Here is a 26,592-nt window from a genome sequence, read left to right on the forward strand (position 1 = left end):
AGTCCTGAAAATACTTCAGGTGCAAACTTTGTTTACTTACACTTGGATAAAGGATTAAATCAAGTATATAATTCTTGGTATCTTTAATTTATAGTGAATAACCAAGTGAAAAAACTTCCAACAACTTTCTCTAATCCAGAGTAATTTAATAATAAGGTGTGACACCTTTTGGCAACTTGTATATGAAAATAGGACTCCTGCATTACTTCAATCTTAGTATCAAGCGGAATATAGATGTTTAAAATGTGGACACAGCCACCCAACCAATACCTGCACAAAGCCGAGGACCACCTCGGCCAAATGTGCCAACTGCAGTGGCCCTCATCCTGCGAACTACAAAGGATGTACTCAGCACCCAAAGAACAGACAGATGGAGGCAGTCAATCAGCCCTCCTCCTACAGTACAAGAACACCAAAGGCCCAGGCATCAAAACCGCAGACTCAGCAGCCACAGTCGGAGACCTCCAATAATAGAGACACCCAAAAGCAATAAAGAAGTTATGCCAATGTGACCCATACAATTAGACCAATTCCAGAACAAAATCAACCAACAGCACCTAAAAACCTAACAGCTGTTATTACGGCCTCACTAGCAAACATGCTACAAAATTTCAGCCTATCAAACTCTACTGAAACCTCCACTAAAAGATTTCTTCATGAAACACAGGTCATCCTCACAGCTCTCATAAATGAATAGTAACAAACTCACTCCAGCATCTCTTCAGATAGTTGCTTGGAATGCAAATGGCCTCAAAAATAAAATTCTGGAACACCAAGATTTCACATATAGATATCAACCAGATATTATATTAATCAGTGAAACTCATTTAAGACCCTCAGACAATCCTAAAATAAGGGGTTATCGCCTATACAGAAATGACAGATTACTCTACAAAGGCGGTGGCACTGCCATCTTCATTAAAAACTGCATTAAGCACCACTCTGTGAGCAACCCTTCAACAACTATCCATGAGATCACTGGTGTGGAAGCAGTCACCAGCTCCACTGACAAACTGAAAATCTACTCAGCTTACAACCCTCCCCAAAAATCTCTACTACGCTCTGACCTAAATGCCATCTTATATGTCAGTGAGCTGACCATTATAGCCGGGGATCTGAACTCCAAGCACCCTGCATGGAATTGCTCAACCACCAACAAGAATGGTTGCATCCTTTCCAATTACTTAGGATCAAGCAATGCTGTTGTGACAGGCCCCCACCGAACCAACTCATCTCAGTACGTTTGGCACTACTGACATCCTGGATATAGCTATCCTGCAGGATATCAAACTTCAATACAGCATTATATCCATGGATGAACTATCATCCGATCACAACACAATTCTACTACAGCTGGGAAAACAAGAATACCTGTCTCCTCCTCCTCACTTCTACATAGCATGGGAAAGACTGTCAACAGAACTGAAGGATTATATTGGACCTGTTCCTCACATATGCACAAAAGAAGAAGTAGAAACTGCAGTTAAAAATCTCACACAACAAATTAATTCTGCTATAAAGGTAGCTTCTCCTACAAATCTGCTCGCAAGCCAGATCGTTTGCCTAAAGACATCATGAACTTGATCAGAGACAAAAACAGAGCTAGGAAAAGATTCCGTAACATGTGTACACCACAAGATAAAACAAATCTAAACAAATTAAATGGGGCAGTAAGAGATGTACTCAAAGCTCATAGAGACCAAGTATGGGATGAAAAGTTATGCTCCATTTCACTTACTGATCACTCCATCTGGGGGACTACTGAAAAATATCAAAAACAAAGACAGATCCCTTCCCCCAATATTCTCTGACCAGGGCCTTGCTCACACAGATGTAGACAAAGCAGAAGTTATAGCATACAATTTAGAGGAGCAATGCAGGCCTTCGTATGGAAACCTTGACTTTGACCACATATATAAGATTCACAGCAAGGTCAGACACTCACTCAAACTTCCTATCTCCAACACTGACCATATTGCACCAAGATCACCTGCTGAGATATATGACATTATTAAAAAATTAAAGAACAAAAAAGCTCCTGGGCCAGACGGCATTACTAATCGAGTGATCAAACTTCTGCCCCGAAAAGCAGTAGTGCACCTGACCAGTATAATAAATGCAATTTTAAGGTTTCACTATTTTCCTTCCACCTGGAAACTGGCTGACATTAATTCCTATACATAAGCCAGGCAAAGACCCATACCTACCACAAAATTATCGTCCAATCAGTCTTATCTCCAATCTGGGTAAGGTTTCAGAGAAGGTCATCCTCTCATGACTCCAAACCTTAGTAAATGACCTAAACATCCTCCCTAAAGAACAGTTTGGTTTTAGGCAACACCATAGTACTACCCAGCAAATCCACAGAATTGTCGAATACATCACCACCAGCTACAACTGGCACCAGTGCACAGGAGCTGTTTTCCTAGACTTATCCAAAGCATTTGACAAAATCTGGCATTTTGGACTCCTGCACAAAGTTATCTCAGCCGGTACCTCACTAAAAATGGTTCGTTTAATCCATTCATATCTTCAGAATAGATCAATGCAAGTAAAAATCAACGGTTCTACATCATCCTCCCAGCGCCACATCTTTGCTGGAATGCCGCAGGGATCTCTACTGGCTCCATTGCTGTTCTCTATATACATGTCAGACATCCCACACAATCCGATGACTTCCATTTTGGCCCTGTATGCGGACGATACGGCAATACTAACTAGATCTCTCAGACCCCATTTCATTACCAGAAAGCTTCAAGAAAACATTCTAAAGCTGGAGGGTTGGTTCTCTAAGTGGAGATTGGAAGTCAAACCCCAGAAAAGCTCAGCCGTTCTTTTCTCAAAAAGGCCAATGTCTCCTGTAGGAGATGTGTTACTATTCAATACTAAAATTCCCTGGCAGACAGAAACAAATTACCTGGGTGTAATTCTCGACAAAAAGCTATCTTTCAATCAGCACACCAAGTCTGCGTGCACAAAGGCATCTAAAGCCGTAACTCAGATCTATCCGCTAATTAATAGAAATAGCAAGCTCAGCAACAGAATCAAATTGCAACTATACCAGATGACGATTTGTCCTATAATCATCTATGCCTCTCCGGCTTGGAGCCACACCTCTAATGCTAACATTATCAAAATACAGCGAGTGCAGAACAAGTGCTTGAGAATGATTCTGAACGTCCCGTGGTATGTTAGAAACAATCAACTCCACAGAGACACAAATATTCCCTATATTTTCTCTTTTCTACAATCCTTAGCATCCAAGTTTTTCCTAAAGACATCCACACATCCCAATGATTTGGTTCAGCAAGCTGCAGCATACGATCCAACAGACATATTCAAATATAGAAAACCAAGCTATATTAGCATCCCATAGTAATGCATAATCTCCATGCCCATTCAAGGTGAGCAAACTGCTCATAACCACAACAGATAGCAGGGGAATATGAAAAGCATCTTGCTTCACCCCTAAAGACATAAATGTTAATTGTCAACTTAGTATCACTCCCACTGAAGAGACCTCAATAAAAGTCGAAACCAGTCTGGGTAGTGACCCTTCCCATAATGCATAACATTATACATACCCAGGATATGTGCTTTGCATTATGGGATACTAAGGCAAGTGATGTGAAGTCTTTGGCTTCTATATATATGAGTTACCCAGTCCTGAAAATACTTCAGGTGCAAACTTTGTTTGCTTATACAGTAATACCCCGACTTACGTGAATTGGGGAGTTATGCAGTTTCTTATATGTACGTATTCCCATCCCGTTTCACGCCTCACCACTAGTCGTATCTTTCCAGCACCAGCCGCATTCACCAGTGTCGCACATGCTGTGAACAAGCACTGATGTGTTTTGTGCAGTCTCCATTCATACATGATTTTTATACTCTACAAACCTTGCGATTGTTTAATGTTATGTTCTTGATAAAAATTTTATCACATAAAAAATAATAATGTCGTCCAGAAGAAGCAAGTCTGATTCTTCTACAGTTAGCAAGAAAAGAAAAACATTGACTTTGTAAACAAAACTCAACATTATTAAGGATTTTGAAGGTGGAATGAAAATTTGTGGGCTAGCAAAGAAGTTCGATCTACAGGAATCCACAGTAAGAACAATCATAAAAGATAAAGAAAGAATTCTCGCTGCTGTGAAAAATGCCCAATTTGAATTCAAGCATAATTCGTAAACTTCATTGGATTATTGGTGAGATGGAAATGATGCTCAAATTATGGTGTGATAATCAAGTGAGAGTAAAAAATCGTCCAGTTGATCAGACGACAATATGTAGCCAAGCTAAGCTGATTTTTGAGAGGCTAAAAGTAGAAGCTGGAGAAGCAGCCAAAGAAGAAAATTTCGTGGCCAGTAATGGTTGGTTCAACTGATTTAAAAATCACTGTAACTGGCACAGCATTGTGGAGAGTAGAGAGGCGGCAATCGCTGATAAAGAGGCTATGTCTTCTTTTCCTAAGACACTTAAGGCTATCATCGAGGAAGGTGACTATAGCAGTCAAACCATATTTAATATAGACGAGACTGGCTTGTTCTGGAAAAAGATGCCTAAGAGAACTTTCATCGCACGTGAAGAAAAAACGTTTCCTGGCTTTAAGGCTTCCAAAGACTGGTTGACAGTAATGCTTGGTGGAAATGCAGCTGGTGATTGCAAGTTAAAACCTCTCTTAATTTATCGCTCTGAAAATCCAAGAGCTCTAAAAAAAAATCTAAACCTGGCTCGCCAGTGATTTGGAAGTCAAATTCTAAAGCTTGTGTGACAGCTTCTATTTTTGAAGACTGGTTTGGTCACTACTTCATACCGAAGTTGAACGTTATTGCCAGTTTAAAAAATTCCGTTTAAAGTTATGTTCATTATTGATAATGCACCTGGTCACCCTCCTGCAACTTTAATTGATTTTGATCCACGTGTAAAAGTTTTCTTGCTTCCAAATACAACCAGCTTACTTCAACCGATGGACCAAGGCATTATCAAAACTTTCAAAGCATACCACACATGGCTATGAGGCAAAATGAGTAACTGTCTGTTAAAGAGTTTTGGAAACAGTTTAATGTTTTAGATGCTGTAAGAATCATCGGAGATTCTTGAGGTGAAATTTCCCAAAAAATCTTGAATGGTGGCTGGAAAAAACTTTGTCCATCCTTTTTTAAATGCGAAACGGAAATGTTGCCAGAAACTGATCAAGTTGCTCAGGCAATAGAAGAAGTTGTCAACCTTGCCAGGCAATTAGATTTAGAAGTCGACAGTGAAGATGTCAGCGAGTTGTTAGACTCACATAACAAGGAGCTTACAATCAATAAGCTCATAGAGATGAATGAGCAAAGTGCTACTGAAGAGACCGAAACCTCAGATCCAGTTCTACCAGAAAAGCATGACAATTGCAAAATTAACAGAAGGTCTCAGCTTAATTAAGAAAGGTTTACAAATTTTGGAGGACATAGATTATAACGAGGAACGAATTGTAGCACAATGCAAGGAATAAAAAAATCATTGGCTTGCTATGAAAAAATTTTGAGTGACAAAAAAAAGACATTATGCCGTCAGACAAATCTATTAGATTTTATGAAACCATCGACATCGAAATAACTTTTTTTTTTTTTATGTACGAAAAACTACAATTATGATTATGCAGTATTTCTTAAAAAATATAGGTGTTTTTGTAAACCTTTGGTCCCAATTAACTAATATTTTGTATGTTTGTATATATAAATTACACAGAAAATTATTCCCCGAGTTACGCGAATTCGACTTACGCGCTTTTTGTTGGTCCCGCCCACCTACCCGTAACGTCAGAATTTTACTGTACTTGGATAAAGGATTAAACCAAGTATATAATTTCTTGGTATCTTTAATTTAGCATAGCCAAGTGAAAAGTCTTCCAACAAATCTCTTCCATGTCAACCAGATAACAACCCCTGACTAGCTTATATGTCTCATTCCCTCCACAATTGTTTCTTTTTTTGCAGCTCAAGCTTAATAGTGTTATTCATCCATTTAACCCCTACCTGATTTATTATTCGGACTCTTGGTATACAGTCAACCATTGCCTCCTGCAAACAGTTCTTGACCACCTCCCATGCACCATCAACATCCAGCCCTTGCAGTTTTACATGCCATGGCATTGAGCCAAGCACACACCTAAGCTTGTCATACTTACCAGCCCGGTAATTCCACATATACCCTGTCTTAATTGTAAATTTGACTCCTTTAGCCACCTCCCAAGTCATGACCTTATGGTCACTCTCACCAATTGGTGGCAACAAGGTCATGTTCGTTACAGCCACATTCTCAGTTGCAATTACTAGGTCCAGCACTCTCTGCCCCCTGGTATTTTCCAATACATGTTGCCGTAGATAGTTGTCCCTTAATAACTGCATAAAATCCAATTCCTTCCTCCCATGTGCCCTCTCCTCTTTCCAGTCAATATTACCATAATTGAAATCACCCATAATAATTACCCTCCTTCCATTCATTTCTTCTATTTGCTTATGCATACTATTCCCACCATCCACTCCATCACCCGGTCTATAGCAGCACCCAATTGTATATTTTGTTCTGCTAGATTGTATCTCACACCAAACAGCCTCAAATGTGCTTTTTTCCCCATCCTGCAGTTCAACTTCTATACTCCTTGGCTGAAGCTCATCAGCTATCATCAATAACACTCCTCCCCCCTTTTTATTCACCCTGTCACTCCTGAACACGCTATACCCATCGCATTCAATCCCACTAGCTTTATCATCTTCTGTCAGCCATGTTTCACTAATACCGACAACCTGTGGCCTGGAAGTGCCAACCATGGCCAAAAACTCTTCCTTCTTGTTCCTAATACTCCTGGCATTAGTGTACATGAATCGCAGAAGCCCATTTGTCCCATCCCTACTTTGATTCCTTATACTAATTATCCCATTCTGATTTGTTGTCCGTCGTACTCGCGCGGGCATAATATACTCATTCATACACTTAACTTCCCCCCCTAAAGTCTGCATATCTACTCCCCCCCTCTTAATAAATCTAGTTTCCCTGAGTCTGTACATCCACTTCCACATCATTCATCAACACTCTTTCAAGTCTCCGTACACCAACTCCATTCAAATGTAACCCATCCATCTTATATAAGTCCTTTCGCCCATCGAACTCATTCCACACATCCACAAATTCCACACCACTCTCCATGCATAACCCACGCATAAAGTCATTGGCAATTATGGCCCTCCTTCTAAACACTTCGCTGTCATACCGCGGTAAGATACTCACCATCCTAACTCTCTCACTCTTCTCTTTTGCTACCTCAAACAACTCCCTCACATCCTCTATCATTTCCATTTTGTCCTCTTTCAAATCATTCGTTCCTGCCACTATTATCATCTCTTTCACCCTCTGTTTTTGCAGTCGAATAGATTCGCTGACGTCCTTTATGTTCGCACCCGGCTGGTACGACTTCGTTAAACTCTCAATTATTACGCCTCTTAATAGCGAATCCCCATACAGCACTCGCTCCTTCATTTTATTGACTAATTATACCCCCCCTCCTATTCACGAAGCTTTGCAACTTACATCTGTCCTCGTATTCCACATTCCAAAGACCACTGACCACCTTTGTGAATCTTCTCTGGACCCTTTCCAACATATCCTCGTCAACATGAAAACCTGGCAAACCAAATCTGTGCACAATAATCTATATGAGGCCTCATACAATGGCATCATAACTGCTCTCTTTCTGCATGTCAGAGTCCTCTACATCATTGCCATTATCCGATGTGACGTCTTCACAAGTTGTGCAATGTGGCCCTGAATTCAGGTCCTTGTCGACCATCCCTCCTAGATCTTTCATCTCCTCTACTTCCTTTGAAGTTTTCCCACCAAGTGTATTCTTGCCAAATCTCAAAACCTTACACTGTGTAACATTGAATTGACAGTTCTACATACTTGTCCACTCCTGCAATCTGTTGAAGACTGCATGAATGGACATAAATGTAAGGCCATAACATCTGCTTGACTTGGCATTGCTCTCCCCAGTTTTACATCATCTGCAAATAGCTGCATATCACTAGTTAAACTCATCTCAATATCATTAACATACAAATTGAGCAACAATGGTCTCAAAACTGACCCCAGTGGTGCACCACTAGTGACCTTCCTGTTTCAGGATACTCCCCCCCCATATACAACTTTCTGATACCTATCTGACAGCCAGTGGTAGAAAGATAAAAAGGAACAATTACAACAAGCGATCATCCCTAAAAGTTGAAAAAGAAGGTAAGAGAATAAGAAGTTTTATAAGAGAAATATAAATTACAGTTATCAAATACAAAGTTAAGTTATAAAATGACTTACCTGTGCCAAATACAAATATAACAAACAGAAACCTGGCTTTTGGACAGCATTTAAAAAGTTCATTTCTGTATTTCCACTGAAGAACTTTGTTATTATATTGACCATATCACCTAATAACATGGGAATCTTTATATTTAAGGCAGCTACTATTAAGGCACTCTGAAAGTTAAGAACATTTTTATAAGACTGTGATTATATCATTAAGAATCCAATACCAGTATATCAATTACTATACAATAAGTAATTACTTCCTGGAATTTTAAAAATATTTATCAGTACTTAAATTATTTACTAATACATAAAGAATAGAAGGAAAAATTATATTCTTTATTACTGTCCTGGCTCTTCAAACCAACAGGCTGCAGATTTGAAACCCACCATAGGCATGAACATTTGTGTTTGTTGTTAGGTGGGAGATGAATTTCATTGTCTAGTGTGAAACCATACCCCACTTGGTGGAGGCCTGAATTTGCTTGAAAACATTCAATGTTTGGTATCTTGAGTACGGTTTCTAGACTATGTAAAAAATAAATTTTAAAAAATACATAAAATGCAGGGTGGTCATAAATTAACTTTCCCTTTTGGAGATATCTGTAGCTAAAACTAATGGACAGAATGAGACCACATTTATATTGAGACTTTCGAAGGCATGGGGAGATGAATTCAGCGAAAAAAAAAAAGATTTAGTACCAAAAGTCGCTGGTAGGGGGGAATATGGCGGTGGTGTAGCCAAAAGCAGTCAAATATTTGCAGTAAACGCGGTAAAAGGATTATGCAACTTTTACTGTGCGTACGTGACAGCAGCACCACCAATTCCACTTAAAAAGGAATTGGGAACATTCAGGCAATTATTCGAATGACTGACGAATTGTGTTCAATATGCGTCCTACCTTGCCTCAGTGGGCTTTACTTATTAAGTTGTTTTACCTTAAACAATGCAATGCCATAGTGGCCCTTCGGGAATTTAGAAGGCTTCATAACCTGCGTACAGGTCCTATGTCAGCTGTAGCACTGAGAGCTATGATTAAGAAATTTGAAGAAACTGGATCACTAGGAGTTAAACCTGGCAGAGGATGGAAAGCAGTGCAAGAAGAGACAGTAAAAGATGTTGCTATTATGGTGTTCAACGACACAGGGACCAGTACTGGTCCAAGCGCTCGTGCCATAGCTTGCAAACATGATATGGCTTATGGTACAGTCTGGAAAATCTTACGGAAAATGCTTCACTTCTATCCATATAAGTTCAGTCGTGTGCAAGCACCGACTAGCGCAGATTATGATAAGCGCATGACCTTCGCCCTTACGTTTCTTGCCCGAATGGAGGTCGACAATGACTGGCCTTGGAGAATATTGTGGGATGATGAGGCTCATTTTTATCTGAATGGGTCGATCAACACTCACAACTGCAGAATTTGGGCATCTGCACATCCCCAAGAGATCCAGCAAGTACCACTGCATTCTCCAAAAGTAACTGTGAGGTGTGACTTCACAGCCGATTTCATAATAGGACCATAATTTTTTGAGCATATCACCCCTACAGGTCCTGTAACCTGCTTCATTACTGGAGAGATTTATCGACGAATGCTGGAAAATTTTGTCATTCCTGCATTGCAACAAAGACAATGTTTGGACTCCATAATTTTTATGCAGGATGGAGCACGGCCACACACCGAACGTTCAGTACAGCACCTTTTATGCCAGCATTTCAGTAATGAGAGGGCTATCAGTCAGTTCTTTCTGATGGCATGGCTGCTTTGATCCCTGGGCATCACTCCATGTGACTTTTGGCTGTGGGGGTATTTGAAATCCATTGTGTATGTTGGTGACGTTCCCAACATGCATGTCTTGAAAGAGAACATAAAACAGGCTGTTATAAACATCCAGTCCGACTCCTTATGCTCAGCTGTAGAGTATGTCGCACACTGGATGCAATTTGTTGTACACAAGAAAGGTCAGAACATTGAAAATCGTGTATGTGGTCCAGGGGACCCTGATTCTGATGAATAAAACATTATTTCCTGTGAGTCCAATCACTACATTAATTTCTGTGTCTCTTGCAAGTTGTTGTTTTAGTTTAATTATTCTTATTCTTATTATCATTGTAACGTGCCACATATTCAGCTGGAATGAGTGATGCACCTGTCGCTTACACCGTTGAAATGTTATTATTCCATTTTATCTGCCTTTAATGTAATTATCTGCTTGTTACTCCGCCACTGCCAAAATTTCTCCTATACGCTACTTCTGGTACTAAATCTTTTTTTCGCGGAAATCATCTCCCCATGCCTTCAAAAGTCTCAAGATAAAATTTGGTTTCATTCTGTTTATTGGTTTTAGCTACAGATGCCTCAAAAGAAGGAAAGTTATTTTATGGCCACTTTGTATATAAAATCCCCATTGGTGGTACTAATGTATAGGTTTACATCCTTTCATGGGTGAAAGTCACATTTAAAAAAATTCACTGAATTCCAACTAGAAAACTATATTCCTAGTTGAAAATATACTTACATTTATTTAATCATTTGATTTCTTTTTTTTTTTAATACTCTTCCTCTAGTAATCATTCTAGTATTTGTATTAATATTACCAAATATGATACAATCTCACTTGAACTACTGTGTACAGGTATGATCTTCTGGTTTCTGTGGTAATGCTGAGACAGTGGAAAAAGTGCAAAGTGGAATGTTAAAGATGATATTGGAATTGTGGAATACAGATTATGAAACCAATTGAGAATCTGTGGACTGCAGACACTGGCAAACAGGAAAAAGAGGGGTGTGATATGATTGAGAATTACTAACTTCTGAAAGGGTCTTATAGGATTCCAGCAGATGGAATTTTTCATTTTGTGTAGGGTGGAGAGAGGACAAGAGGACATCCACAGAAGTTGAGAATGAATGCAGCGAAGGAGGGGGGGGGGATGAGAGCTAGATTTTTCCCTCATAGAGTGGTGTGTAATTGCCTTTGGAGATTGTGGGTGCGGGTAGTGTGAATGAATTCAAGAAAAGGTATGATAGCTGATGCAGGTGATATGTGGCTCCCTCAATCAGTCCTTGATCGACTTGATCATTATGACATGTAAAAAATTTTCTGTCTTAAATCAGACACCAGATAAAAAATTTTAAGATGTGCCACACACAGCATTTTTTGCTTTTCACTTCCGTGAATGTATTTGGTTCAAGGAAGTGTATGATTCAGTGGTTTCTATAAAGACAAAGTAACTGTGTTTTTATAGAAACTTAATTAATATTATGAAAAGCCAATTAATCCTATAAACAGGATGAAGTGTGTATTCTCTAGCCAGTTTTGTCTCACAAGATGAAAAATCCGCATTCTGGGGGAAAAATCTTGCCATGAGACACGATAACTCACTATTTGCTGAAAAACCTTAAAATGGTTCTTTGTATTCTAAACAGAATTTGAATCCAGGTCTTTCTAATCAAAGGATATCATCATTAGTGACTGGAAGCCTATTTTAATAAATTAAATAAAAATCTCACACGTTATCCTTTGGTGAATATTTTTATTCATAATTATTATAAAGATAGAATCGGAGAAAAGGCTAAAATGACTCATCTGTAAAGAATACATATACCCATTGGTTTCTTGTCTAATTTTTATGGATAAAACACCACTGAAAACATGCTCTATGATGAGCTGTGGATAAAGACTACAGGCCTTCAGGCATATAGGTCTACTTGTTGCAAATTGCCACAATTTGTCGAGATATCTGCGTGCTTCTGCTTGAATGGAGCCAACTTGCAAGCTGACCTGCCATGGTGAATCGATTACATTTTGCTGTTATAACCAAATTCATGCTCTTTGGTATAGCGATGGTGACCTGTTAGCAAACATCCGGAATACATTCCACTGGTTTGAAACGCAGCCCAGAGCATGGACACAATGCTATATGAGATTCCAAACTCTCCAGTAATATCAGTAATTCTGCAACTTTCTTCAAGCATTCCAATAATTCTTCCCCACGTGAAATCATCTAGATTATGCTTTGAAGGCATTACCAGACACCCAAGACTGCAACTTTATTCCTTCATGAAAAAAAAAGCTTCTTTCAAACACAATTCGTTTAGCACAGCCTTTTACCCTATTGATTACTATCACATGACCCCTTTGTGTGCGATTCAAAAATGTTAATGTGTACCCACTTTCTACTCCAAATTGTCAGTTATACAAGCTGCCACAAGTCGATTTGTCAGAATTTGCATTATAATCTTCAGAAATAGTGTTTGTCCTTAGATTTTGGACACCAGGGTAAGTTAGCACGTGCCCTGAGAGAATACAGAGAAAAATGTAAGAAAGAAAGAAATGCATAAAAGTATATAAACAACATTTTGGGAAGACTTTGGTAAGAATACAGAAGGTAAATATCAGGAAGATGGGAAAATGTTCAGGGATCTATTGAAAAAGTTTAGAAATGGAGGGAGGGTATAGTCACAAAAATCAGAGATGATAAAGAAATAAAAACTGGAGATAAAGAGAGCCTAGATTTTAAGAGTAACAACCTTGAAAGATTGTTAAAGGAAACAAATAGTGGTAGAAAATACTCAAGAGAAAAGCAACCAAGAGTATATAACAATATTCACAACAAAAAAAAACATCAAGAACCTGAAATTCAGGAAGGCAGCTGGAGTAGATGATATTTGACTAGAAATGCTCAAGTATGGACCAGTGATTGGAGTAGAGTTCCCATCTACAAATAAATGCAAAACAATGTGAGACTTACAAATAAATATCACTATTACATGTTCCAGGTAAAATTTATACAAGCATACTTGAGAAGCTAAAAACATTGTGAAAAAGAAACCTGAAGAAGAAGTTCAATCTTGATTCAGGCAAATAAGAGCTGTAAAATTAGATTTTCATTTACAGTAAGCTGTTGGGAAATTACTGTATTTAAATTTTATCTTTCTAGGGAAAAAAAAAAAAGCATGTAATAAGGTGCCAAAAGAAAGGAATTTCAAGATGATACAATTATGTGGAATAAATGGAACATTATACAGAGAAATATATAGTCTATATTTAATCTGTAATCAGTTAGAATTGAAGGAAGTACAGGAAGATGGTTTGATATAAATTAGCAGTAAGACAAGGAATACAAATTTTATCCATTCTTATTCATCATCCATATGGATCTAATTATGAAAGAAAGTGGCATAAACATCAAAATTGGAGAATCAAAATTAGTGCATTTTATTATGTAGATGATGTTATATTCCTAAACAAATGCACTGTGCAAATTTCCAAAATAATTTAAGCTATATAACTCCTGTAACAATTTTGGTATAAAAATCAGCAATATATATATATATATATATATATATATATATATATATGTAGAAAGTATTTTACCATAAAAAGGTTTAAAAAACCAGGTTTAAAATATCTTGGTATCTTTAACATATATATATATATATATATAAAAGAATGGAAAAAGGCAAGAACATTGAAAACATCAGTGCATCCTGAATGGAGAACCCATAGAACATAAAATATTTCAACTATTTAGGCATAACATTTATTAAGGATAGCAAATTAAATATTGAACTAGACAACAGAATAAGCAAAGATGGTATGGTAGAGCAGCAACTGAAAAAATTTCTATGGAATAAGAGAGGAAGTAGTCAAAAGACTAACTAGCTGTATATAAGACAGTGTTCAAACCAGTTTTAACTTACAGATTGAGAGAAGCGTCGAGGCACAACAGTTGATCAAAGACCAGTAGTCACAGATATGAGTTATTAGAAAAATTAGAGTGAATAGATAGCACCAATGGCAGAATAATATTAAAAATTATATTAGGAAGGAACTTGACATTGTTAATATTCAGAAATGTGTGAGCAGAACTAATCGCAGCTATATGACAAGGATATATATTATCTCTGCTTAAACATAAACAGAATAAGACAGGAAAGGTTAGCAAAATATGTGTCTGGTATCAAGATTGCAGTGGAAAAGAAGACTAAGATTCTAGGCAGACTATTGTATTTAGAAGTGCCTTAGAAGACCAAAATATCTGACAGTATAGACATGGGCAGATAACAGAGTAATTTAGAGAAAAATTGTTGATAGGAAGTTAGTAATAATGTAATCTTTTCATGTAGGACCATTCATAGTGTGCTGTACACCCCTTGAGGGTGCATATCAGGAATTTGATGATGATGATGATGATAAAAAAATTCTCATCTGATAAAAAGGTGTGATTCTCATCATGATGTATGAAACTTTTATAAGTACTATTACACTTGAAGGTGAATTTGCAAATTTCATATGGAGGTAGCTGGGTTTTGTTCCCCCCCCCTCACAAAAAAAGTTTTTTTTTCCCTTTGCAAAATGAGCTGGTAACAAAATATATGCAATTAACAGACAAAAATACATTTAATTAGGGATAGATGATGTAGTACACTGCAATGCAGTGCAGAACTACTGGCTTTTCATGGTAAGTCCTGGATCCTCCTCTCAAAGAGGTACTCAGAATAATTAAGTGGGAAAATACTAAATTTTTTAAGAAGTAGGAAAAAATAAAGAATCTATATTTGTCAAGATATAGGTTTCATCAATATTCACTGCTGAAGCTTTACAAACTTATTATATTGTTGTCTTTAGAATTTAATTTAATTTTCTATAGAAAAACAAACAAAATAAGTTGTCCTTTATGTATATCATCCTGTGTAATTCTTTGAATACAAATATTTTTACAAAAAAAAAAAGAAACTAGGAGTGAAAAAACAAAACAATAGGAAGTTATTTCAATTCAAGTAAAAACTTATTATCTTACGGCAATTTTAAGAACCAAATATAATTTTGTGTTCTTCCATAAAGGAGATGCATATACAATAATACACTTGGATTTTTCAAAGGCTTTTGATAGACTGCCACACGACAAGCAAGTAGCTAAATGGAAACAGATAAGATTAGATAACAGACTAGTGAGTTGGATAGCTGATTGCCTATATGATAGCCAATCAGCTATCCAACTCACTAGTCTGTTGTGATGTTGTGCATATGCAGGTTGCATATGGCAGAGTTGTTTCCCAAAAGAGGAAGGCCACTAGTAGATTGCCACAGGGATCTGTTTTTGGACCATTATTGTTTAACTTATACATTAATGATATTAGAATTGGCTTGTCTAGAGATGTGCAGCTACTTACTGATTATGCAAAGTTAGGAAGAATTATTAGATGTTCAAGGGTGGTCTGAAAAGTTCTCGGCCTCAACCATAGATGGCAAAACTATTGGCAAGATCTTTTTTCTTCGAAGTTCGTACATCTATCATAAACATCCATGACAGAAAAAAATTGTTGATATACACGTGAAATTTCAAGTCATTCTATCAAGTTTGTTTTATACAGCTGTATGAGGCAAAAGTGTTGTCTGTATCCTTTGAAATGGATAAAATTGAGTATCCTGCGGTTATAAAATTATTTGTAAAAGAAGGTTTAACGCCAAAAGAAATTCATTCGAAGTTAATAAAAGTTTATGGACTCTTGTACTTCATTATCGACAATTAAGAAATGGACTGCCGAGTTTAAATGTGGCTGTACCAGCCTTGAAGATGATCCATGTGAAAGACATCCAAAAAAGTGTGTAACAACACCAGAAATCATTGATAAAGTGCACAATATGGTATTGGATGACTGGCGAGTCAAAGAGCGTGAAATTGCTGAGACTAGGCATTTCAAAAGAACGTGGAGGATATATTTTGCATGAAGAATTGCAAATGAAAAAGCTTTGCACAAGATGAGCGCTGCACTTGCTCACAGAAGATCAAATATGCACTCGCATGAAAATCTCTGAACAGTGCTTGGAGCGTTTTAACAAGAATAAAACTGATTTTGTGAGTCGACTTATTACTATGGATGAGACCTGGATTCACCATTACACACCAGAATCCAAACAGCAGTCAAAACAGTGGAGAGAAGCCAGTTGTTCAGCACCAAAGAAGAGAAAGTTGGTTCTATCAGCAGGAAAGGACATGGCATTGGTGTTTTGGGATGTTAAAGGCATTTTGTTTATTAATTATCTTGAAAAGGGTAATACAATAACCGGGGAATATTATTCCATAATAAATTAAGTTTAATCCTTTACCCAAGTGTAGGCAAACAAAGTTTGGGCCTGAAGTAGTTCAGGACTGAGGCAACTCGTAGCAAAGGTGGACCAAGCATCACTCCTTGTCTCAGCACATCTCCTTGCGGACATGTATAAAGCTATGCATTAAGGGAAGGGCCACCACCCAGACCAGTTTCGACCTTCACTGAGGTCTTGTCAGTGGGAGGCAGACCCAGAAGTGGTATCTTCTGGGTCTGCCTTCCAAAGGCAAATACTAAGGCAAAGGCAATGGAGAAGTCATATTTATTTATACGAGTTGCCAAAAGGTGTACCACCTTAATATTAATTTATTCTGGATTTAGAGAAAGATGTTGGAAGTTTATTTTCCGCTTGGTTAGACTATAATAAATTTAGTTTAATCCTTTAGTTTAAATAAGTAAATATGACCTCTCCATTGTTTTTGTCTCAGTATCGCCACTTCTGAGTCTGCCCCCCCACTGATGAGACTCAATAAGGGTCGAAACCGGTCTGAGTCGTGGCCCTTCCCTTAATGCATAGCTTTATACATGTCCACAAGGAGATGTGCTTTGCATTATGGAAGATACTGAGACAAGGAGTGATGAGAGGTTGGTCCACCTTTTCTACGAGTTGCCTCAGTCCTGAACAGTCAAGTGCAAACTTTATTTGCCTGCACTTGGGTAAAGGATTAAACTAAATTTATTATAGTCTAACCAAGTGAAAAATAAACTTCCAACATCTTTCTCTAAATCCATAGTAAATTAATAATAAGGTGGTACACCTTTTGGCAACTTGTATAAGTAAATATGACCTCTCCATTGCTTTTGCCTTAGTATCACCACTTCTAGGTCTGCCTCCCACTGACGAGACCTCAATAAAGGTCAAAGTCGGTCTGGATGGTGGCCCTTAATGCATAGCTTTATACATGTCCGCAAGATGTGCTTTGAATTATGGGAGGTACGGTACTGAGACAAGGAGTGATGAGCGCTTGATCCACCTTTACTACGAGTTGCCTCAGTCCTGAACTACTTTAGGGGAAAACTTTATTTGCCTACACTTGGGTAAAGGAATATTATTCCGATCTTTTAATCAGACTAGAACGAAAAAATTTGTGAGAAAAGACCTGGTTTGCAGAAAAAAAAATCATATTTCATCAGGACAATGCACCTGCCCACACACAATTTTTTTTTTTTGGCAATGGGAAAATTAAGGAATCTGCACTATGAATTATTGTAATATCCACCCTATTCCCCAGATTTGGCTCCCCCTGACTTCTATCTCTTCCCAAAACTAAACCTCTTCCTTGCTGGTCAGCGTTTTTCTTTGAATCAAGAGGTGATTGTAGTTGTAGAGGGGTATTTTGCAGATCTTACTGAGAACCACTACAGGGAGGGGATAATGGTGCTGGAGCAAATGTAATAGTTTTAAGGGAAATTATGTTAAAAAATAAACATAATTTTAAAATTATAAATTCGTTTTTTCATTGTTAGATCGAGAACTTTTCAGACTAGATATTTGTAGAGCAGATATTCTGGTCTTGCAGGTAGATCTGAATGGACTATATGTGTGGGCAAATGAATGGAGCTATCAGTTTAATACTGCAAAGTGCATGCTCTTGAAATTTGGCAGGTAAGGCTGGGGATGCAGAGTATACAATTAATGGAGAAATGTTGAAAGAGGGGAAATAGATGACAGATCTAGGAGCAACAATGGACAGATGCAAGAAGTTCAAGGTCATGTTTCTAAAACTGTAAGACATCACAATATTGACTTGCAGAAGCAAAGAGGTTATGGATTTATTGTATAAGGATCAGGTCAAAAGTGAACTACTGTGCATAGATTTGGTTCCCTTGTTTTCAAGGGAAATAGGATCTATTGCAGTGGGTCCAGAGAAGGTTTACTAAGTCAGTGTCAGGTTTATGGAATGTTAGATATGAAGAGAGATTGAGAGAATGCAAGTTGTAGAACCTTATGAATAGAAGACAGAAAAGGGATACAACTGAGTCATACATGAGTTAGTGAGGGGGGGGGTTGTTACCAGATTAATGTGGAGGAGATTTTTCATAGAGCAGACAAGAGTAGAATAAGAGGTCTTCCCTAAAAGTTGTACAAGGTGGTTGTGTGCAGGGTAGTGAGAAGCGGGTTATTTGCATGGAGAGTGGAATACATTGCCTGAAAGTGCAGTGAGTGCATGCAGAAACTGTGAATGGGTATAAGATATGGTTCGATGATCTTTTTTCATATGAAAGTATGGACTGCTGCGATGTGTCCATTGACTCCATGTTAATAATAATAATGCACAAAATTTTGTTAATTACATTTCAAAAAAAAAAAAACTTATTACAGGGTGGCCGATAAGTTACGAAGGAGTTTACATTTCATTTAATGACATTTAATAACTTTTTTTAATTATTATTTTTATTCTTTTTTTTTTTTTGTTATAATAAAATACAGAACCTGGAGATTTTTTTAATAGTTATGAAAATCATGTAAATGCTTTCCATTTTCAACTTCACAGAGATGGGCCATTTCTATGGCATGTTCCATGAGAGTGTCATTGTTTCTGGCTGCTGCATCCTAATTTCTGCATGAATTTTCTCCTTCAGTTGTTGGATTGTCAGGGGATTATTCACATACACCTTTTCCTTCAGATATACCAGGATACAAAATTCTGCAGGAAGAAGTCGAGAGCTGTCAGATGTGGAGAACATCATGGCCAATTAATTGCAGCTCTTCACGAAATTATTCTCTCACCAAAAATATACCTTAGGAGTTGCACTGTAGCTCCAATGGCTCTTTGTTGTTGGGTTGTGAATTTTTCCACAATTAATTTCTCAAATGTTCATTAGAATACCTGAAAAAAATGAATAATCACGAAAGTTATTCACATTTTAAACTTCTTTGTAACTTATGAGCACTCACTTTGCCAAGATAATACTTATAACCTTGACACCTCTGTGGAATAACACCACACAGCTGAATATATTTAAAGCATCCACCATGCTTTAAATATATTCACATTCTCTGCATTTGCTATGATCTAAGGAATGCATTCCAATCAGAATGCATTCCTTAAGACCACTTTCCCTTCAAAAAACCTGCTTCTCACTCCCTTGCTCCCACCCTCCTTATACAATTTCCAAGAATGACCTCTTTTGTTCTACCATCTCCCACAATCTATAAAAAACCTCTTCAACATTAATCTAATAAACAAAAAAAACCTACCAAGTTTTATGGCACCACCTTATTCTTCTCCTCTTCCAATCCAAAAACTGAAAACTGTATTTTTTCAACCTTTCTTCTTACTCAACATTCCAGGAACCACCTAGTCAATTGTCCGTGGACCTTTTCCAATACCTCTTCATCTTTTTGAAAACTAAGTGATCAAATCTGTGTGCAGTAACCCATGTTGTGGCCTAATCAAGGCCTAACACAATGAAACCATAATTCCTTACTTCTACAAGTCAATATCCTCTCCAACACTGTATGCATTGTACTGTTCTCACAATTTTAGCAATGTGTCCTCTAAATTTTAGATCCCTCTTCACCATCACTCCAGATCTCTATTTTCTCCAATATATCCCTCACTCACTAACTGTATATTCTGCATCTCATCTTTGTTTACTGAATTTTAAAACCTCAGACACCGCAACACTGAACCAGAAACTCCACTGCCCTTCCCACTCATGTAGAGCCACAATATCTGCTCTACTTATAGGTCTTTCCAACTATGCATAATCCACAAGCAATTGCATATATCCCCATTCAAACCATCACAATATCATTAACATACAAGTTAAACAATGGCCCTAAAACAGATTCTTGAGGCATACCATTCATTACTTTCCTCTTCAGTGATATTGGTTTACCAATACACAACTTACTGACACTCATCAGCAAGTCAATCAAATGCAATAATCTATTATTCTACAACATCCATTCCAATTTGACTATTAACTTGTTATGTGGCAATGCAATCTATCAAAAGCCTTTGCAAAATTTAAGTATACCACTTTGTATGCATCTCTTTTGTCCAGTGCACCATTCACTTTATTGGGTTAAGTAAGCAGATTTCTAAAATATGATTTTTCTTTAGTAAAACCATGCTTTCCATCAAAGATTCTTAATTCAGGTCGAATTAAAATCTAAAAAGTTCTTCCTTTTTTGTTCTCGCTTTTTATTTGTGATATTCAGAAATTTTAAAAAAGAAGTTTTAATTATAATAATCATCATGATATGAATGTAGGTATGTACTGACTATATGATCTACATAACTGTGGCTTCATTAATTTATGGGATCAGTTGATTAAAAAGGTTTATTGTTTATGATAACCATCTAAATAGTGGTGGATCCACTGAGGTGAGTAAGATCAAAATCTATGTTTTTAAAAGATCCAGAAATGACATAAAAGGAAATTTATGGCAAATGACTGGTTGAGGTTTTCCTATAATAACTGGAGTAGTGCTTACTATTATTACTATTATTACGGGCAACTCCAGGGAGTCATTAGACTCATCGAGGGAGGCCCCAAATCATATTCATCACAACTATTTGACATTCATACAGTATCTATCATACCTCGCCTTAAACTCATTCACTGTCACAGCATCCACCACAGACTCAGGGAGCGCATTCCACTCATTCACTACTCTAAAAGTAAAGAACCCAGTTCTAACACCTTTACTAACCACACTTTTGCCCAGTTTCCATGGATGTCCCCTAGTCCTCCCACAACCAGCCCTGTTCTCAAAAATATCTTCTGAATTAATTTTATAGAAACCCTTCAGTAATTTGAATGTCTCAATCATATCTCCCCTCCTCCGCCTATCAACCAATTTTTGCAACCCACAAATCCTCAACCTGTTCTCATACGGTTCATTCCACAGACCTGCTATCATCTTGGTCACTCGCCTCTGGATCCTCTCCACCTCCTCCCCATCAAGAAGAAACCTAGGTGACCAAATCTGAGCACAGTAGTCTAGATGGGGTCTTATCAAGGCTCGATACAGAGGAACAATAACCTGCTTGTCTCTGCTTGTCAACGTATTCTTCAGCAACCAAGTGATTTGATGAGCTGATTTGGCCACTTTTGCAATGTGTCCCCTAAATTTCAATTCCTTATCTACCAACACTCCTAAATCTCGTGCCTCATCAATTTCCTGGAGCACGGTTCCACCAATGCAGTAAACTGCCGCCAATCTTTTCACCCCAAAATGCATAACCTTACATTTTGCCACATTAAACTGACATCCATTCTAGCCCAGACCTCCAATCTATCCAAATCATCCTGCAAAATTTTGACGTCATCTGCATTCACTATTGCCCTACCCAACTTCGCATCATCCGCAAACAAATGAACTGTTCCTCTTAGATCCTTCCCTATATCGTTAATGAACAAATTAAACAGCAGTGGTCCAAGAACAGGACCCTACAGCACACCACTAGTCACAGGCCGTCTTTTGGACTCTACTCCTGAATAAACTACTCTTTGATATCTCTCCATCAATCACCCTCCTATCCATCTCACCAACCCTATATCCATTCCTAGATGTTGCAGTTTACGGATTAGAATTCCATGTGGTATCCTGTCAAAGGCCTTGGCAAGGTCCAGTAGAATCACCGTAAACCCATTACCCTTATCCAGTTCAGCCGTCACTGTGTTATAATACGTGAGCAAGTTACTGAGGCATGACCTACCCTTCACAAAACCATGCTGTCCCCGATACAGTATCCCATTTTCTTCTATCCAATCTTGTATTTTCCTCTTGACTATTTTCTCTAAGACCTTGATAATGATTCCTGTTATGCTGATTGGCCGGTAATTTTCAACAGCAGCCTTGGAACCACCTTTGTGCAGTGGAACTATTTTACCCTCTTTCCACCCCCTTGGGACTGACCCAGTCCTGAGGCTCAAATTAAACAAAATGGTCAAGGGCACTGACAATTCTTTGGCCGCTTCACGTACGACACGAGCTGGTATACCATCCAATCCCACAGATGTATTGACATTGAGGTTCTGTAATAGACTAGTTACCTCTACTTCATTCATCACAATTCCAGTATAAGCTGTTGGTTCTTCCATTCCTGCAAAGTCTCCACCTGGATGATATACTCTTGCAAAGTGCTCGCTCAGTAATTCCACAATATCGACTGATTCAGTTACCTCCCTACCCTCAGCATTTTTTAAGATCATTCTACCATGAGCATTTTTCCTTTTACTTGCAACATATTGAAAAAACTGTTTGGGATTCTCTTTAGCCTGCGTGGCCAATTTCCTTTCGTAATCTGCTTTTGCTTTTCTTATCACCCTTGTTACCATCCTGGCCTGAGCTTTATACTGTTCCTGCGCCTGATGGCCACCCTTCTCCTTAAAATTCCTCCACAATTGTTTCTTTTGTTTCTTTTTTTGCAGCTCAAGCTTAATAGTCTTATTCATCCACATTAAATGTTACATTAAATGAAATTGACATTAAAGTGTTCTTTGAACACTTTAATGTCAATTTCACATTGTTACTAATGCACACTGCATAGAGAATAGGATCATATGAATTAAATTTTTAAGCTGTACCTTAATTTAATGAGCACACATTGTTGATATCGAATGCATCACAGTAAAGGAAGAACAGGGAAAAAAGATGAAGGGGAACATGTAATCGCATATTAAGAAAGATTTGAACTATGAGATTGTGTCAATTTCCTATTCAGGTTAGGTTAGGTTAGTAGCTCAACAACATGGTGCATAACAGGCATGAAGTATGCATATTTAGAGGGGGTGGGATCATAATAGAGAAAACAGGAATAACGTTATGGACTTGGACTTGTTACTTGATCAAAATAAAGAAAAGCAAAGTATTATTATTAACGGGTATTTTATTATTATTACAATTAAACTTAAATTACACAGCCTAGTCAAAGGCATCACCAGTTCCCAAGCACATTATTGTAAAATGCCAGTTGATATCCCATCCAATCCCAAAGCTTTATTTGCATTCATTTTCTGCAATATACCAAGTACCTCTAATTCTTCAACCTCTGTTTCTCATGTTAGTCCCTGTCACCTCTGTCATAACAATATCTTCACTAGGATGATATGCCCTAGAAAATTATCACTCAGTAGCTCAACAATTTCGTCCGTCTCCATTACCTCTCTATCATCTGCACTCATTAAAGTTAGCCTTTCATAGTCGTTCTTCCTCCTACTTGCCACATAATGAAAAAAGTCTTTGGGATTTCCCTTCACCTCTTCAAATAATCTCTTCTCATAATCTGATTTTGCCTTCCTTACCATGCTGGTCATCTTGCCTGATCCTTGTACTGTTCATAAATTAGCTGGTTACCTTTCTCCTTACACAACCTTCATAACATTTTCTTTGTTTGCAGCTCATGTTTAACGATACTAATCATCCATCTAACAGTTAACCTTGATCAAAGCAATATCACACTGTTTACCTTGGGTAAACAGTGTGATATTGCTTCCTCCAGATACTTCTAGACCAGGGGTTCCCAACCTTTTTGTTTCCTAGAGCACATTCTAAAATACCGGTAGGGCAATGGGCATCCTCTATTTTTTTGAAGCAAATTTTTTGAATTCTTTAGTTAAATGAATACATACAAAGTTTACATTATAATCAAATGTTTTATTACTTAAAAGTTTACATTATATAAAAATTTAAATATATATATTTATATACATTTAATCTATATTAATCTATATAATATGTAAGTTAGTGTGATCTTTGGCATTGCATTTCATTGGCCAATGCTTCATAATTAGGAGAATATGATGATATTCCAGTTCTTAAACTGGAATGAACAACTTCGAATGCGTGTCTACTTTACATTGTATGCATTTAATACTTGTCATGCGTCATTAACGCATGCATCATATAGCATGCCATGAATTGTTGCGTGATTATTTCAAACTATACGGCACACGGTTGAACAGCGGCGGGCACACACAAATTGGTTGACGGGCGCCATGGTGCCCATGGGCATAGGGTTGGGAACCCCTGTTCTAGACTATTCCTCCACCCTCCATGTACTGTGAACATTGTTCTTTGCAGATCTTTGTTCCATGGTATTGCTTTAAGCTGCCTCCTGTGTATCATAATCACCTGCCTTGTAGTTACACACGTACATCTTCTTAAATGGAATTTCCCCATGTTTTGCTACCTTCCAAGTAAAACTATGATCACTTTCCCCAAATCAGAGGCAATAGTCACCTTAGTTATAGACAGGTATTTTAATCCTATAACTAGATCCAACACTCCTGTACTCCGAGTCCTTCTGTCACAATCTGCTTCAAGTAATTATCTTTCAATAGATGTATAATTTCCATTTCCTTCCTGCCATGTGACCTTCCCTCGATGAGTCAAGGACTGCATGGAGGACTCCAATAATAATAAATAATAATAATAATTATTATTATTATTATTAGCAACTGCAAGGAGTCCTTAGACTCATCGAAAGAGGCCATAAACATCATGCCAAGCATTATCCAACATTTGTGTAGTATCTATCATATTTTGCTTTGAACTCATTCACAGTCCTGGCACCCAAAACAGACTCTTGCTTGTTAACAGTGGTACTAACTTGGCCATTTTTGTGCAAATTCTTACACTCAACTGCCTCATAAGTATCTGTGTACTTGCTCAACAGCTTCTCCCCTAAAATTTTTATTTTCTCTGATTATTGACATCCACGTTCATTTCAACAACACTTTTTCAAGACTCCAAATCCATTCAGATTTCTTTTAATTAACATGAAAAACACAAGGAACAAGTAGTACTATTTATTTAAGGCCACATATTTCAGCCTGAATATTACAGGCTATCATCAGTGGTGACAATAGTTAATTACAAGATAGTGTTACAAGGTAGAACGTGAACAATGGATTAACTGATTTGAAGAAGTAAGAGCCACATGCTATTATACATAAAACAATGCAATGGTATAACCAAGGGAATATTGCAATATTAATTATTCATTAGCTATTTAACAAAAAATTATTGATGTATGATTTTTGTAAGACATTTCATCCTCCCATATCTGGGAGGATGAATGGCAAACAAGTGTGGCTGACTTACAGAGAGAGAGAGATAGATGAGCAGGTGGAATGTCTGGGGAATGAGATGAGAAGTGTGAAAGATGAAATTAGGCGGTTGAAAGAGACGAATGCAAGGTGAATCAGAGGAGGAGTTATAGACAGGTTATGGGAATGATAGAAGAAGAGAGAGTTATGGGAATGGTAGAAGAAGAGAGAATAGGAACAGTAAAAGAGAAGGAATGAGAGAGAGAGTTATGGGAGTGATAGAAGAGGTGAGAATAGGATAAGTGGAAGAGAGGGAATGAGGGTCAGATATAGGAATGATGGAAGAGGAAAGAATGGAAACAGCAGGAGAGAGGGAATGAGAGGAATGCAAGGGAACACATGGACTACGGATAGAGTGATGTCAGGAAGGCAGGTAATTAGGGGAGCACAGAGAGAGAGTGTTACAGGAGAGAGAGAGTGAGGGATGCATGTGAGCAATCGAGGAATAAGGTGGTAAGAGGTGTAATGTATGGGGACTCAATGATCCATGGTGTTCAAGATAGGATGCATGAGGAGTGTTTGCCAGGAGGAATGATAAAAAGTGTAGCTATGGCAATTAAGAGAGGTGAAAGGGTGGATGAGATCATTGTGATGGTAGGAACAAATGATTTGAGTGGTAATGTAAGTAGGGCAGCGAGAAATATGAGATTCTTGCTTGACGGTGTACGAAAGAAGACACAGAAAGGAAAGATAGTGTATGCGTTGCCTAGGTATGATAGTGACGAGCTGAGCAGAAGAGCAGTGATATTGAATGGCATAATAGAGAGAATGTGTCAGAAGAGAGGATTGGAATATGTGGATGCTTGGAGTGCGTTGACCGCTTGCATTTGAATGAGGAAGGACGTAGGCATCTGGAGAGATTGCTGTTCTCAATGAGTCAGTGTGTCCCAGTGTGGATTGTAGCAGGGGTGGCCTCTTGTGGGAATGGGTACTTGGGAGAAGAGGGATGACATCAGGTAATGATGAGCCCAGTGGAGTCTAGGGGGGATAATGCTGAGTATAGAAACAATGGCATTTTTATGCTTTATACTAATGCCAGAAGTATTCGGAATAAGGTAGAGGAACT

The 26,592-nt window shown here is 37.8% G+C and overlaps 1 protein-coding gene across 8 annotated transcripts in view; it reads right to left on the minus strand.

Moving 5' to 3' along the window:
• Positions 1-26,592, minus strand: part of LOC150103932 (mitochondrial potassium channel ATP-binding subunit) — a 320,223-nt gene that overhangs the window by 256,029 nt on the left and 37,602 nt on the right. For all 8 annotated transcript variants that reach the window (XM_090396614.1, XM_090396615.1, XM_090396617.1 and 5 more), the window contains one exon: positions 8,353-8,511. In XM_090396614.1, the coding sequence (XP_090252740.1) occupies positions 8,353-8,511 (159 nt within the window). The remainder of the gene's footprint in view (positions 1-8,352; positions 8,512-26,592) is intronic.

This window comes from Typopeltis vanoorti, chromosome 8 (assembly GCF_054136105.1).
Source record: "Typopeltis vanoorti isolate ZY-2024b chromosome 8, IOZ_Tvanoo_1.0, whole genome shotgun sequence".
NCBI classification, from domain to species: domain Eukaryota; kingdom Metazoa; phylum Arthropoda; class Arachnida; order Uropygi; family Thelyphonidae; genus Typopeltis; species Typopeltis vanoorti.